Source organism: Cyprinus carpio, chromosome A2 (assembly GCF_018340385.1).
Source record: "Cyprinus carpio isolate SPL01 chromosome A2, ASM1834038v1, whole genome shotgun sequence".
Taxonomy (NCBI): Eukaryota; Metazoa; Chordata; class Actinopteri; order Cypriniformes; family Cyprinidae; genus Cyprinus; species Cyprinus carpio.
The window spans coordinates 2,936,419-2,951,357 of record NC_056573.1 but is presented as its reverse complement, the minus strand read 5'-3'; the positions used below and the strand labels follow the sequence as shown (position 1 = coordinate 2,951,357).

General features: G+C 37.1%; 1 protein-coding gene across 1 annotated transcript; it reads left to right on the top strand.

Moving 5' to 3' along the window:
* The first annotated feature begins 10,011 nt into the window (after positions 1 to 10,011).
* On the top strand, positions 10,012 to 14,809 carry LOC122147267 (stonustoxin subunit alpha-like). Its single transcript, XM_042769214.1, has 3 exons — positions 10,012 to 10,857; positions 11,901 to 11,947; positions 14,018 to 14,809. Exons 1-3 carry the CDS (start codon positions 10,697 to 10,699, stop codon positions 14,566 to 14,568), a joined length of 759 nt encoding a protein of 252 aa, XP_042625148.1. The 5' UTR covers positions 10,012 to 10,696; the 3' UTR covers positions 14,569 to 14,809.
* Positions 14,810 to 14,939: the final 130 nt, after the last annotated feature.

Below are 14,939 nucleotides of genomic sequence, written 5' to 3'. Positions count from 1 at the left end.
AACATACCATATTCCCACCAAACGTCCCATCCACCACTGCACATATGCTCTGTGAGTACACTATAGTATATTGTAGGGTGACCAAACGTGCCATTTTCCCAGGACACGTCCTGGCCAGGATTTCTATATTGCCTAAAATATACACGTTTTGGCGCTGTACAGATCAGTTGTTATATTACAAAGTACAGTGAGAGCTCTAGAGAGCAGATGGCTTCTTGTGGTTTTAAATCGCTCTCACGGTACTTTGATGTTATACACCGATCGGTATACTCAGTGCTGCTTCAAGTCGAACACAAATATGTACACGTATTTGCATCGCTTTGACCGTTCTCTGTAGATCCCACCTTCTCATGCACCACGATTGGTCGATTACGTACAATGTCTGCATGTTACTGGTCAAACGATCATTACCTTCATTAAGTATGAAAACAGGAAACCAAAGCAAAAACCTGGATATTTTAGGCAATATAGATATCCTGGCCAGGACGTGTCCTGGGAAAATGGCATGTTTGGTCACCCTAGTATATTGCAAAAGGTTTTTGTATAGTAAAAAAAAAAATACTGTTTTGTTGTTTGATTAAAGTTAGTGACACAGACAGCAACAGGTTATATTAGGCTGCTGTCACTTTAAAGGTGCCATAGAATGCAAAAATCACTTTTATAAGGTGACTGAACACAGTTGTGTGGCTGCAGTGTGTGAAAACAATCAGCCTATAATGGTAAAAATCCACTCACTTGTTGTTTTATAATCCCAAAAAATCATAAACAGTCTCTCCACATAAGCAGTTCCAGACTATGACGTCATACTAGGTGAAAGTCCCGCCCATTTGTGACGCTCTCTGCCCTATTAGCATATACACAGCCCTGAGTGAGAAGCAGGGGTCCGCCATTTATGTTTTCTTGCTGTAGCTGCTGGAGATAAAATGTCAGTGCCAAAGAGCCATTAAAAGTGTCGTGTGTTGGGATGCACCAACGAACATAGGAGTCTCCACAGACCACTGAGGACATGGTGGTTACATTTCATTTTCGAAGGAAATATTTCGGAAAAAAACAGAAAATTCCTATACGTTCGTGCTAACATTTTACGCCAGATTGCCTCACAAACGAGGGTCAGTTCAGCACTGGAGTTGTGCAAAGATTGCTACTGAAAGAGGGATCAATACCAACGCTTTGTGCGCAAATGTCCAGACTCCAGACAAAGTATGCATTACGCATCATATTTTGTTTTCCAAAAGAGCTTCTTGGCTCTCTGTAAGGCTAATGTTGCTAAAGCTACCATTGTCTCTGCTTGTTTTCACTAATGCTGCCTTCACATGCTACCAGAATGATCGTAAATAGGATTGTGGTAGTTAAAAATTGTGTTGGAAGCAACATGAGGATCAGTAACACAGTCACCACTAGTAGATCCGTAACACAGGTATGCCCGCGAGTATGAGCTCTTGAAGCTCCGCACTATTCTGAGAAGGGAGGCGGGAGCATCAGATCATTTTCATTTAAAGGGGACATACAGCGAGTTTTGGCTCATGCCCTAAAAGTGCCAATTTCAACAAGCATAAAAAAAATCTGTGGGGTATTTTGAGATAAAGCTTAACATACACACACTGAGGACATCTGAGAACAATTTACAATATTGTATCAATGCATTCTATGGCACCTTTTAGACTGAATGCACACATCTAATAATTCTACTGACATCTAATTATGACACAAAAGAATGGGGTGTTTTCAGTAAGTTTAAGCTGGCAAGACTTTAAAATGCTTGCAATTGGACTTCAGTTAATAGACTGCACTGTAGCATGATTGTAACAGCACTTATACATGCTGTAGCACTTATTTGTCCATAAAGGCAAATTGTTGAGACATTTTGACATATAATACTGACATATTGCACATTCCTACATACAGATTTGAGGGTGAGTAAATGATCACACAATTTTTATTTTTGGGTGAACTATACCTCTAATGCCTGTCTGAAAAAAAGTACCCTGACAGTACATTTATATATTTTTTTTTTCCTAGATTTGCTGACTGTAGTCTCACTGCTCAATGTTGTGAGAGTCTATCATCAGCTCTTCAATTCCCAAACTCTGTCCTGAAAGAGTTGGACCTGACTAATAATGACCTACAGGATTCAGGAGTGAAGTTGCTATCTGATGGATTGAACAGTCCAAACTGTCAGCTGCAGATACTGAGGTATTTATTAGAATTAGGCCACTCATTAATTATTGTGTAAGAGCAGTTATCTCAACACTGGCATGTATTAAATCATTTTACATTTAAATTTACATTTGTCCTTAATATAGGCCTACACTTTCTTACCAGGGAGATTTGCAAAAAAAAAAAAAATGTTTTAATACTTCATACTTTGGTAAAAAAAAAAAAATATTTTAAGCACTCCCTGTGTGACAGACACATCAGCCATGATTAGTAGATGTTTCATAAATTTGATTAGAACCTATTGCAGGTACTGTGGTACTGACACAATACTAAAATTACAGAAATAATTCTAGCCACACTACTTGAGTACTAGCGTAGGAACAAATTCTTAATTTGTGGCCATGGTATATTTAATTTTTCCCCCACATGTCATTTCAAATGTTCATATGTGTATTTGTGTGTGTGGTTATAGTAAATTATTAGACCTTAAGCTGCATTACATTAGACTTTTAATTTTTCCCCCACACCACATGCCATGACACTAAACTTAACTAATAAACTTACAGGCGTAGGAACAAATTCTTAATTTGTGGCCATGGTATATTTAATTTTTCCCCCACATGTCATGCCAGGACTCTTAACTATGCAAATAAACTTGATGTGCCTTACTTTCTGTCCCATATTTCATATCCCTCAGTCCCAACTAACGCTGCATTTACACCTCAATCCACAATACTCAAACTCTCTGAAATGTCTTTATAAACACAGTTGTCTCTGTAACTACCCTTTAAATTTGACTGTTACATCACCCAAAAAAATGGTTAAACAGGTAACCTCATCTGAGCTGCACTGACTGCCCTCCATCATGATGTTGTTTCTGAAAGGTAAACCAAGCCCACTATGTCTGATGTACAGCATTGATTAAACAGATTTGGGTAAGAGTATTTAGATAGGAAGGCCAGATGACCAGCTGGCAGAAATGCTTTGGATTTAGATCCACACTTAATTGACACAAATTGGATGACAAAAGGTATGTTCTCAAAGTAAAAATATTTTTACATGTTCACAAGCATATATGGTTTTAAGATAACAGTTGAAAAAATAAGAAGTGATTGGTATAAATGCTTGACTCAAGTTTCATCTGTGGTTGATGTTTTGCAATGTGTTTAAAATTAACACATTTTATGGAGTGAAGTGAATTTCAACGGATAACCTTTGCTCAATGAGTAGGGAGTGGTGAACAAATTGAAATTAAACATTTAATTTCATTTGTTGTCCATCATGACATTCAGTAATGGTGTCTAGGGCTGGGCGATATATCTAACAATATAATGATGCGCATCTAGTCAGTAAAGCCAGTTCCCTGATTAGCGCTAAATCGCCATCACCTGCTTTCAAATGGAGCGGCATTTAATAGACAGAGCCGTAGATCACTGACAAGGTACGCAATATCGCGTTCATTATCGAAGGCGATACATCTGCGATAATGAACCGATACTGCGTAGCTTGTCATTGATCTATGGCTCTGTCTATTAAATGCCGCTCCATTTGAAAGCAGGTGATGATGATTTAGCGCTAATCAGGGAACCGGCTTTACTGACTAGATGCGCATCATTATATCGTTAGATATATCGCCCAGCCCTAATGGTGTCCATGCATTGGGGTGTCTGTTTCCTCAGACCAAACACCCCTGTCCTTGAACAGTCCTCTCAGTATGCTTTACTGGAGGGCTGTACAGAACTGCCCTCATACAAATTTTCCCTACAGAGATATCAAAATTGGTATCAGTAATGAAATGGATTTGGTATCGACTACTGAACTTTTTTGTTGTTGTTGTGACAACACTATTACTTTGATGTACAATCAAAGAGGGCAGATAGAACTTTGTATAATAAAATAGCTGCGTAATGGCTTTGTTCTGTTATTTTTTTTTTCTCTCTGTTCAGATTATCCAGTTGTAATCTCACTGGTCAGTCCTGTGAAACTGTGTCATCAGAACTACAATCTTCAAACTGTGTCCTGAGAGAGCTGGACCTGAGTAACAATGACCTGCAGGATTCAGGAGTGAAGCTGGTGTGTGATGGACTGAAGAGTCCAAACTGTCAGCTGCAGATACTGAGGTATGTAAAAGGGTATTTTGCATAGGGTACAACTGCCTTAAAATAGCCAGACCATTGACAGGTTATGGTTTAATTGTGTTCTGTGTAACAAGAGCTATGCATTTTAGAATTGTGAAATGTTAAATGCTCCTATGATATAAATATGTGCTTTTACGTTAAGATACACTGATGAATACCAGCATATATGAAATGTAATATTGATGACATAATATTGATAAACAATGTTCGTAACCACAAAATTAACTTTTCAAAAACTTAAATAGTATCATTCAAACATTGGGGCAGTACTATGTAAGCAGTATACATGCCAGTAAGTTTACAGTTGAATGTGTATAATAATAATGATAATAATAATAATAATAAAAAAAAAAAAAAAAATATTGTTTTATTTTGAATTATCTTTTCCTAAACCCAAAGTGCTACAATAAAATAAAATAATAGCGATGCAGTAATAACAACATACACTCTGTTACAATAAGCAGCTTTAAAAAGATGAGTCTTTAAAGACTTCTGAAAAAACAGTCCAGTGTTGGAAAGTGTCTTATCACTGAAGAAAGAGCATTCCACAAACGTGGAGCAGAAACAGAAGAAGCTTGACTCCCCATAGACTTTAAATTATAAGAAGGCTGCTGAAGAATACATGACCCAGAAGAGCGCAGAGAGCAAGCTAGAGTATAAGAGGCAACTAAGCTGCAGAGATAGGCAGTGGCAGTCCCATGAATATCTTTATATGTAAGAATCAGTATTTTAACAACTCAACTCAACTCACTTTATTTCTAAAGCACTTTCAAAAACCACAATGGGCACCAAAGTGCTGTACATGGAAAAAGAAAAACAGAAACAAATACATACAATCCATATACATACAAATTACAACACATTATTAAAAGCCAAAGAAAATAAATATGTTGTTAACATCCTCTGAAAAGACCCCAGAGTAGGAGATGTTTTTAAGGACAGGGGAAGCTCATTCCCTAATCTAGGGGCAGCCACGAAAAAAGCTCTATTTCCTCTACATTTCAAGCCTAATCGAGGAATCATCAGGCACAGCTGATCCTTAGAACAAAGAGATCTCAAAGGTTGATGTAGACAAATTAAATCGGAAACATACTTTGGTGCCAAACCATGGAGAGATTTGAAAAACATATAGCAACACTTTATACTGAATTCTGTATTGAATCAGCAACCAATGTAGTGAAATCAGAACAGGAGTAATATGGTCTCTTTTTCTGGTACCAGTTAAAAGCCTAGCAGCTGAGTTCTGGACCAGCTGCAGGCAAGAGAGAGAAGCCTGACTCACACCCAGATACAAAGCATTGCAATAATCCAGACAAGAAGACACAAAGGCATAAACAACCTTCTCCAAATCACTGAAAGAGAGGATAGACTTCAACTTGACTATATATCTAAGGTTAAAAAAAGCTATTTTTAACAACAGCATTTATTTGGCGATTGAATTTAAGCTCTGAGTCAAAAATAAAGCCAAGACTTTTCACAGAGGAAAGTTTTTTTTTTTTTCCCCAGGGAGCATTAACAGATTGTCATTAGAATCCATACCACATCCTTTCTGACCAAAAACAATAAACTCTGATTTGTTCTCATTCAACTGGAGAAAGTTGCTTGCCAACCAACACTTCACATCAGCCAAACAGTTATACAAAGACTCAAGAGATGATTGCTCCCCATGTTTTAAAGGGAAATATATTTGAGAATCATCAGCATACAGATGGTAATTTATACTGTACTTATCAAAAATCACTTAAAAAGCCGTCCCAAAATCGAGCCCTGAGGAACCCCACACATCAACGGTACAACAGAGGAAGAGTAGTTTCCCATACTGACTGAAATGGTTCTACCCTTAACCTTTGGGGGCAGCTGTGGACTAATGGTTAGAGAATTGGACTTGTAACCAGAAGGTCGCAGGTTCGAGTCTCGGTGCTGGCAGGAGTTGTAGGTGGGAGGGAGTGAATAAACAGCGCTCTCTTCCACCCATGGCTGAAGTGTCCTTGATCAAGCCACTGAACCCCCAGTTGCTCCCCGGGTGCTGTATATAGCTGCCCACTGCTCCGGGTGTGTGTTCACGGTGTGTTCACTTCTCACTGCTGTGTGTGTGCACTTGGATGGGTTAACTGCAGAGCACCAATTCCGAGTATGGGTTACCATATTTGGCAAATGTCACGACTTTCAAATGTCACGACTTTCACTTAAGATATGACGAACACCAGTCCAAGGCTAGACCTTGGATACCCACTTGGTCTTTGAGATGATCAATGAGGATATCATGATCAACTGCGTCGAAGGCTGCACTAATATCCAACAGTAGAAGAACAACAGGACTACCTGAAATGGTTCAGACATTCATAGGGGTGTCTATATAATGATATAAACGACATTGGTGAAGACAGCATAGCAGCAGAGCAGTCGCAAGTCACTCATAAGGGCGTTATGTTTCTTATCACAGGACCATTTCCTGAAACTACATCTAAATTTGATACATGCCTGTATAGGAAGCCAATGCAAGTTAAAAAAGTACCAGAGAAATATGCTGTTTGATACTGACTTGGAACGATAGTACCATCCGTATCCTGCCCAGGTGACAGAGCAGCCCTTTTGAGGGATAGCACTGCTCTCTTCCATGGGATGCGGGGATCAAAAAGGTTCTTCAAACATTCCTCATTCCACCCACTCTGCTGGTACACCATGACCAGCTGATTATCCAATTCTGCGGTCGACGAAAGGTTCAAAGGATGAAGACCAAATTGCATTATTTAACAAAATAAGGAGCAAGGAAGCTGTGCTGATTGTTCATATATATATATATATATATATATATATATATATAATATATATATATATATATATATATATATATATATATATATATATATGAACAATCAGCACAGCTTATATATATATATATATATATATATAAGCACAAGGGGGACAGAGCTTGCTGTGACAATCAACGCAGCATTTCATTGCACTCTATTACAGGCAAAGTCCTGGCATGCATTCTGCTGAATTGACTCAAACAACATGGTTATGACAGCCACATCATCCCGGAAAGTCAGTGTGGATTTCGGGCAGGCCGTGGCACTATGGACATAGTGTTCACCGCCAGGCAGGTCCAAGAGAAATGTTGAGAACAACATTGTGATCTTTATATGATCTTTATCGATCTCACAAAAGCCTTTGATTCAGTCTCTTGCACTGGACTCTGGCTCATTTTGCGCAAGATCAGATGCCCAGAGAAATTCATCAACCTTGTCCGTTCTCTTCATGATGGCATGTTTGGTCAGGTGTTGGATGATGGAGAGCTGTCTGAACCATTTGGCATTTCAAATGGCACCAAGCAGGGTTGTGTGCTTGCCCCACTGTTATTTAACATCTTTTTTCCATGATGCTATATGTGGCTTTTAAGGACAGCGACATGGGTATTCCAATCCAGTTCTGCACAGATGGCCGCATTTTCAATTTACACAGGCTCCAGGCTCGCACACAGACACATTCCACAATCCTGCGTGACCTTCTGTACGCAGATTATTGTGCACTGATGGCACACACTCTTACTGAAGCACAATCACTATTTGATCATTTTAGAAATGCAACCTTGTTCAAATCAGTTTCTGGTCTAAAACCCTCTATGAGTTTACCTGATTATTTAAAAGTAAAGGAAAAAATTATAAAAGGGAAAGAAAATATTGTTGAGGTTTTTAATAATTATTTCATTGCTGCGGGTTCAGCCCCTGACCCTAGTCATTTAACGAACGGTATAAGAAAAGGGAATGTTGAAGCTGAAACATACCACTCCACTCAGCTTTTTACATTTAATCCTGTTTTAGTAGCACAAGTTCATAGAGCCCTACTAAGTTTAGATGGTAAAAAGGCAACAGGGCCTGATAATATAGAACCATATTTTTTAAAAATTGCAGCAGATCTTATAGCAGAACCTATCACCTCTGTAATTTAAGTTTAAATTCAAATGTAATCCCTTATGCATGGAAATCAGCCATGGTTCTTCCCTTGTTAAAAGGGGGTGACCCCTATGAATTAGATTACTATCGTCCTATTTCAAGGTTATCAGTTATGGCAAAAGTTTCTGAGTCTCTTGTAAATAATTAGATTAAACAGTTTTTGACAGAAAATAATATTTTAAATGAGTTTCAATCAGGTTTTAGGTCAGCCCATAGTACTGTACCAGCGGCAACACTTGTCACAAAATGATATTACTTCTTTGGATAATAAAAATCACTGTGCTGAGTTATTTGTTGATCTCTCTAAAGCTTTTGATTCTGTAGATCACAAAATTCTATTAAACAGACTCAGCTGCTTAGGTTTTAGTAAAATGAGTATAAATTGGTTTAAAAATGATTTATCTGAAAGAATGCAGTGTGTCTGTCATAAATTTTGTTTCAGATAAACTAGAAATTAAGAAAGGTGTTCCTCATGGATCAATTTTAGCACCAATTTTATTTTCAATCTATATAAATTATTTAGGTCATGAGATAACTACAACTAAACTGCATTTATACGCTGATGATACAATTATTTCTACGGCTACACAGTCCATGAAAAAAGCCGTATTTTATTAGCCGAGCTATACAAAAAAACTTCCAGGTATTGCAATCTTCATTTTTTTTAATTTAAAATTGGTTTTAAATATTAAGAAAACTAAATATATGCTGTTTACTCGCTCTCGTAACAAACTTGTGATTCCACCCATTTTAACTTTGGAAGGTGACTGTGTAGAAAGAGTAAAAATACCTATAAATACCTGGGCATATGTCTTGATGAAAGGTTGGGTTTTAATATTCATATTGAAAATCTTTCATAAAAGCTCAGACCCAAATTGGTGTTTCTTTTTCGTTTAAATTTAAATTAAATTAAAATTAAAATTAAAATTAAAAATTAAATTAAATTTATGCATTTAGCAGACACTTTTATCCAAAACGACTTACAGTGCATTCAGGCTATCAATTTTTTATCTATCATGTGCTCCCGGGGAATCGAACCCCCAACCTTGCGCTTGTTAACGCAATGCTCTACCACTTGAGCTACAGGAACACTAAAAGAAATGTTTAAAGAAATGTCTTCCTTTTGAAGCAAAAAAGAGAATTATTCAAAGTTTTTTTCTTTCTGTGCTGGACTATAGCGATGTGATTTATATGCATGCTAATGTATCTTCACAAAAAAAAAATTAGATTGTATATACCATGCTGCAATACGATTTGTGACTAATGCTCCTACACGTACCCATCATTGTACTTTGTTTGATTTGGTTGGCTGGCCAAATCAAAAAAATGCATATGTTGATGTTTATTGCCAAAGCTCTAATAGGTAAAAAGCCTTTGTATATCTGTAGTCTCTTATCTTATTGTTCTGGTAGTTATAAAACTAGATCGTCCTTTAAATTACTTTTAACTGTGCCTAGATCATACTCTGAGTTTGGTAAAATTGCCTTTTGTTGTTATGTGCCTAGATTATGGAATGAAATGCAGAGTATTTAGATGCTAGATGTGCTCCCATCTTTAAATATTTTTAGAAACCTTTTGGTGTCTTATTTGAAAGAATCATGTTCTTTTTTTACTTAACATTTACATATTTTGTTAGTTCTGAGTGCTGGACAGGACTTTTTTGTATTGCAATGTTGTGTGCTGCCATTTTGGCCAGAACTCCCTGGTAGAAGAGATTTATTACCTCAAAAATATAATATATAGGAAAAATATAGGATAAATAAAGAGCGGTACACACTCCCAAGGTGGTCAATTCAAACGTTACAAGGATGGCCTCAAAGCCAGTCTGAAACTGTGCAATATGGACCCGAGTGATCTTGAAAACATGGTCACAGACAAGACCTTATGGTGAGCACAGTGCCATGCTGCTATACATTCCTTGAGTAGAAAGAGACTACCGCAGCAGTAGACAAACAAAGATGCCGAAAGTTAAAACCTCCAAACCTGACAATATCGAGTCAGTTTATGTGCGACACCTGTGGCCGAATATGTGCCTCGAGGATTGGCCTCTATGTGTCAGACACATCAACAGCAACTGTGATGAGATCTGTCACGTCGACAGCTCAGACCACCAATATATCAGGATCAGGGTTGAAGACCTAGGTTCTAAAGCAGCCCTTACTCAAACCTGTGCACCTCATTGGATTTAAAGGGAAACATCATCTGATACATTTATGATCCTTTTTATCTAGTGAGAAGAACACCCACAAGGTTTTCTTCATTATAGTAATGAGTTAAATTAATAATAAAAAAAATTGTTTGTTTTATACAGACGTAAATATATCTTCTACACACTATACCCCACTGTACCTAGATCCGGCCCTGGCATTTGTAGATTATCAGACTGTTGATGTGTGTTTATAGATGATTTGACTGTTGTTGTGTGTCTGAAGGTTGTCTGGCTGTATGGTGACAGAGGAAGGCTGTGCTTTTGTATCATCAGCTCTGAGTTCAAACCCCTCACACCTGAGAGAGCTTGATCTGAGCTACAATCACCCAGGACAATCAGGAGTCCAGCTGCTCAACGACAAACTGAACGACGCAAACTGCTCACTGCAGATACTGAAGTATGTGTAACAGTATAACAGATGTAATGCTGTGTGTGTGTGTGTGTAGACAGGGAACATGCTTGTATCTTGAAACAGAAATGTATTGGTTAGAGTGTATATTGGGACTTGGTCAAACCTCAGCCATTTGCGTTGTGCAACTGATTTAAATGCTTCAGGTCTTAGGAAAAACAGGTATCAGGACTTGTGCAGTTTGGTTTCTGGTGAAGTAGCCTCAGATAAATCCTATTAAATGCAATAAGCTTTGAAAAATAACTCAATTAAGTACTCGCTTGTTGACTTACACACCTGTAGTGTGCATAAAGAAAGCTGACTGTAACACGCTTGAATGTCAAATACACAAAATGCCCATCCTGGCAAGTATTTAGTTAAACAGTAGTTATGACTTAAGTCAAAGTAAACAGTTGGGAGTAAATTGGATCAGTATATTGGATCCATGCAATAGGGTTTCAAAGTGACATAAGTCATATACCTGCTGCTGTTATTAATATGAATCAAACAACAAAAGACAAAAATATATAATCGTTTACTTATCTTGGCTGAATCCTGTATCCTGATTATTTTTATATATATATATATATATATATATATATATATATATATATATATATATATATTTAAAACGTAGCAAGTTTTTCGCAAAATACTATAATGTGACACAGTATATCCAGACATCTTTTTGGAGCTAATCCATTATTCCAAAATGGAGATTATTAATAAAATAAAATTTTGTTTTGAATTAAGAATTTCAAAAGTTATTTAAGAAACCTGAAAACCAATTTATTCTTTAATGTTTTTATGCAAACAATTGTTGTTCATTTATTTCTTAAAATAAAAATTTATTTTTATTTATTTTTTATTTTTTTGCAATGTAATCTAATAACTTATTTAATCTTAAAAACATTTAACATTTCTCTTAATGCATCATGAACAGAATTGCTAGAAAAAGGAAGGTAATTTGAATAGTCTATGGCTGTGTTTAGAATAATAATTTTGAATTTTTTTTATGCAAAGTGAGATCATGCTTTTGTGTGTGCTTATAGTGTGGATCATGGAGGAGAGTTCAGGATTACAGCAGGACTACGGAAGTGTAAGTCTAAACACACACACACACACACAAAGATAGTGATTGTTGTTTTGCAGTGGTGGACGAAGTACACAAATCAAATACTTGAGTAAAAATACAGATACGTATAACAAAACATTACTCCAGTAAAAGTAAAAGTACTCCTTTTTCAATTTTACTCAAGTGAAAGTACAAAAGTACTCGATTTCTTATGTACTTAAGTAAAAAAGTACTGATAGATAGATTTATTTTGCAATTTTATATAGGCTACTTCATTTAATTTTATATTAGCACATATTTTGAATAATTCTACTGCTCAAAATACCTGGGATTTTCCCAAAATAACCACTATATGGAGTCAAGATATATTTTTGTTGTTGATATGGACTACGTTGAGGAGTGTGCTGTAGTAATGTTCACTGTGAAGCATACACTGCGATGGACCTGAGAGAAAACAGATCTGACCATCTGATCTTCACCAGGTTTAAAGTTTGTTGTGTTTGCAGAACATCACAGTTATATATGACATGAGAATAAGGCCTGAAGTTAGGAAGAACATTTTAAGGAAAATATAATTATAATAATATAATAATATTTTTTTCTTCTCAAACCTTGTCTGTGGTGTAAAAACACCCCTGGTCAAATGCCCCCAGAGGGCATGACTTCCCACTTTGATAATTACTGTAGTTACCATGTTCTGAACATTACATCTTTTCTTTTTCCCTCAGATGTAATCTATCTAGATGGTTGAATAAATATATTTGGACTTTATATCTAAAAATTACCTCAACTTATCACCAGCAAGCTTGTTAGCTAGACAGTTAGCAACAGCTACCAATATTTACTTATTTTCAGTATGGTTATGAATAAACATTCATATCTGTCTACTCGGCTAGTTAATTCAAACAATATAAGAATTTATACTGTTGATAAACAATATAAAAACAGACGTCACATAGGGCATGCGTAGCATTTTAATAAAACTGTTGACGTTACGTCAGCGGGGAATTTGAACGTGCAGGAGTTATTTAATCTGTGTTATTTTAATGTTTCGTTTTATATTAGGGCTGCACAATTAATCGCATGCATTTGTCATGCGTGTCTCATCAGTAAAGCTGGTTCCGTGATTAGCGGTAAATATCCGTCACCTGTTTTCAAATGCACCGGGAGTTAATACACAGAGCCGTACTTCACTGACAAGCTAGGCAATATCGTGTTCATAATCGAATGCGATTAATCTCAATTATGAACAAGAATATTGCGTAGCTTGTCAGTGAACTACGGCTCTGTGTATTAACTGCCGCTCCCGTTTGAAAACAGGTGACAGACATTTACCGCTAATCATTTTCCATTATTTGTTCATTTGTTGCTGTTTAAATTTGCTTTAAGTTTTACTTTGTTTATAGGATTGTATATATATTATATATATATATATATATATATAATATATATACACATATATATTTTACCTAAAACATGTGTCTTGATGTGTCTGCATTCAAGCATTTCAGTGGGCTTAAATAGATCACCCTTTACAGCAGATTCACAAACAACTGACAGTTTTGACCTAAATAGCAGCATCAGTCGCGCGCTCAAATCCTAAAATTCGACATTAGTAACTTTTAACAGCATCAGTCGCGCGCTCACAGGATCTCCCGGTTGTGAATTCAATTCACTGGAGACTCGCACTAAACGGTTCATTTGAATCAGTGAGTTGTCGACACTAGAACAGCTGCAATCGAATCATTCTAATTCGTGAATGAATCGTTTGGTGCGATTTGGAAACCCGATTTAAAAGGTTCATTGAAAAAGAATCAGTTCGTTCTTGAATCAGACACCGCTTCTGCGTCTCGGAGCACGTGATATATTATAAGGAGTAACGATATGTTTTATGGAATGTAGTGAAGTAAAAAGTATGATCTTACGCTTTGGAATGTAGTGAAGTAAAAGTAAAAGTTACTCAAAATAAAACTACTCCAGTAAAGTACAAATACTTGAAAAATGTACTTAAGTACAGTAACGAAGTAAAGCTACTCCGTTACTGTCCACCACTGTTGTTTTGTATGTACTTCTCATATCTCTTTTTGTTTTCAGATGCCTGTGATCTCACACTGGACCCAAACACAGCACACACTCAAGTCATCTTGTCTGAGGACAAGAAGATGGCAAAACATGTGAAAGACCATCAGTCGTATCCTGATCATCCAGAGCGATTTGAATGTCTTCAGGTTCTCTGTGAAGAGAGTCTGACTGGACGTTATTACTGGGAGGCTGAATGGAGTGGGACAGGGACAGAAATATCAGTGTCATATAAAGGAATCAGCAGGAAAGGAGGAAGTGACTGTATGTTTGGTTTCAATCAAAAGTCTTGGAATCTGAGTGGCTTTTATAAACGTTTCATTGCCTGTCACAATAATAACAGCACTGATATACCTGCCCCTTCATTTTCATCTAACCGAGTAGGTGTATATCTGGATGTGTTGCCCGGCACTCTGTCCTACTACAGTGTCTCTGACACACACACACTCACACACATACACACATTTAACACCACATTCACTGAACCCCTCTATGCTGGATTTGGGGTTTATTATGACTCATCAGTGTCTCTGTGTCACATGGTACAACACGGATGTGAAACATAAAAATGAGTGAAAGAAAAAAGTAATATTTACAACATATTTACAACAGAATATTTACAGCATTCCCACAAAGGTATTAGAAGAAGACATTTCTTACTCCAGGACCCCTGGAGGTGTCTTTGTATTTCAGTGGCCTAATGGTTAGAGAGTTTGACTCCTAACCCTAAGGTTGTGGGTTCAAGTCTCGGGCAGGCAATACCACAACTGAGGTGCCCTTGAGCAAGGCACCGAACCCCAACTGCTCCCTGGGCACCGCAGCATAAATGGCTGCTCACTGCTCCGGGTGTGTGTTCATGGTGTGTGTTCACTGCTGTGTGTGTGCACTTTGGATGGGTTAAATGCAGAGCACGAATTCTGAGTATGGGTCACCATAC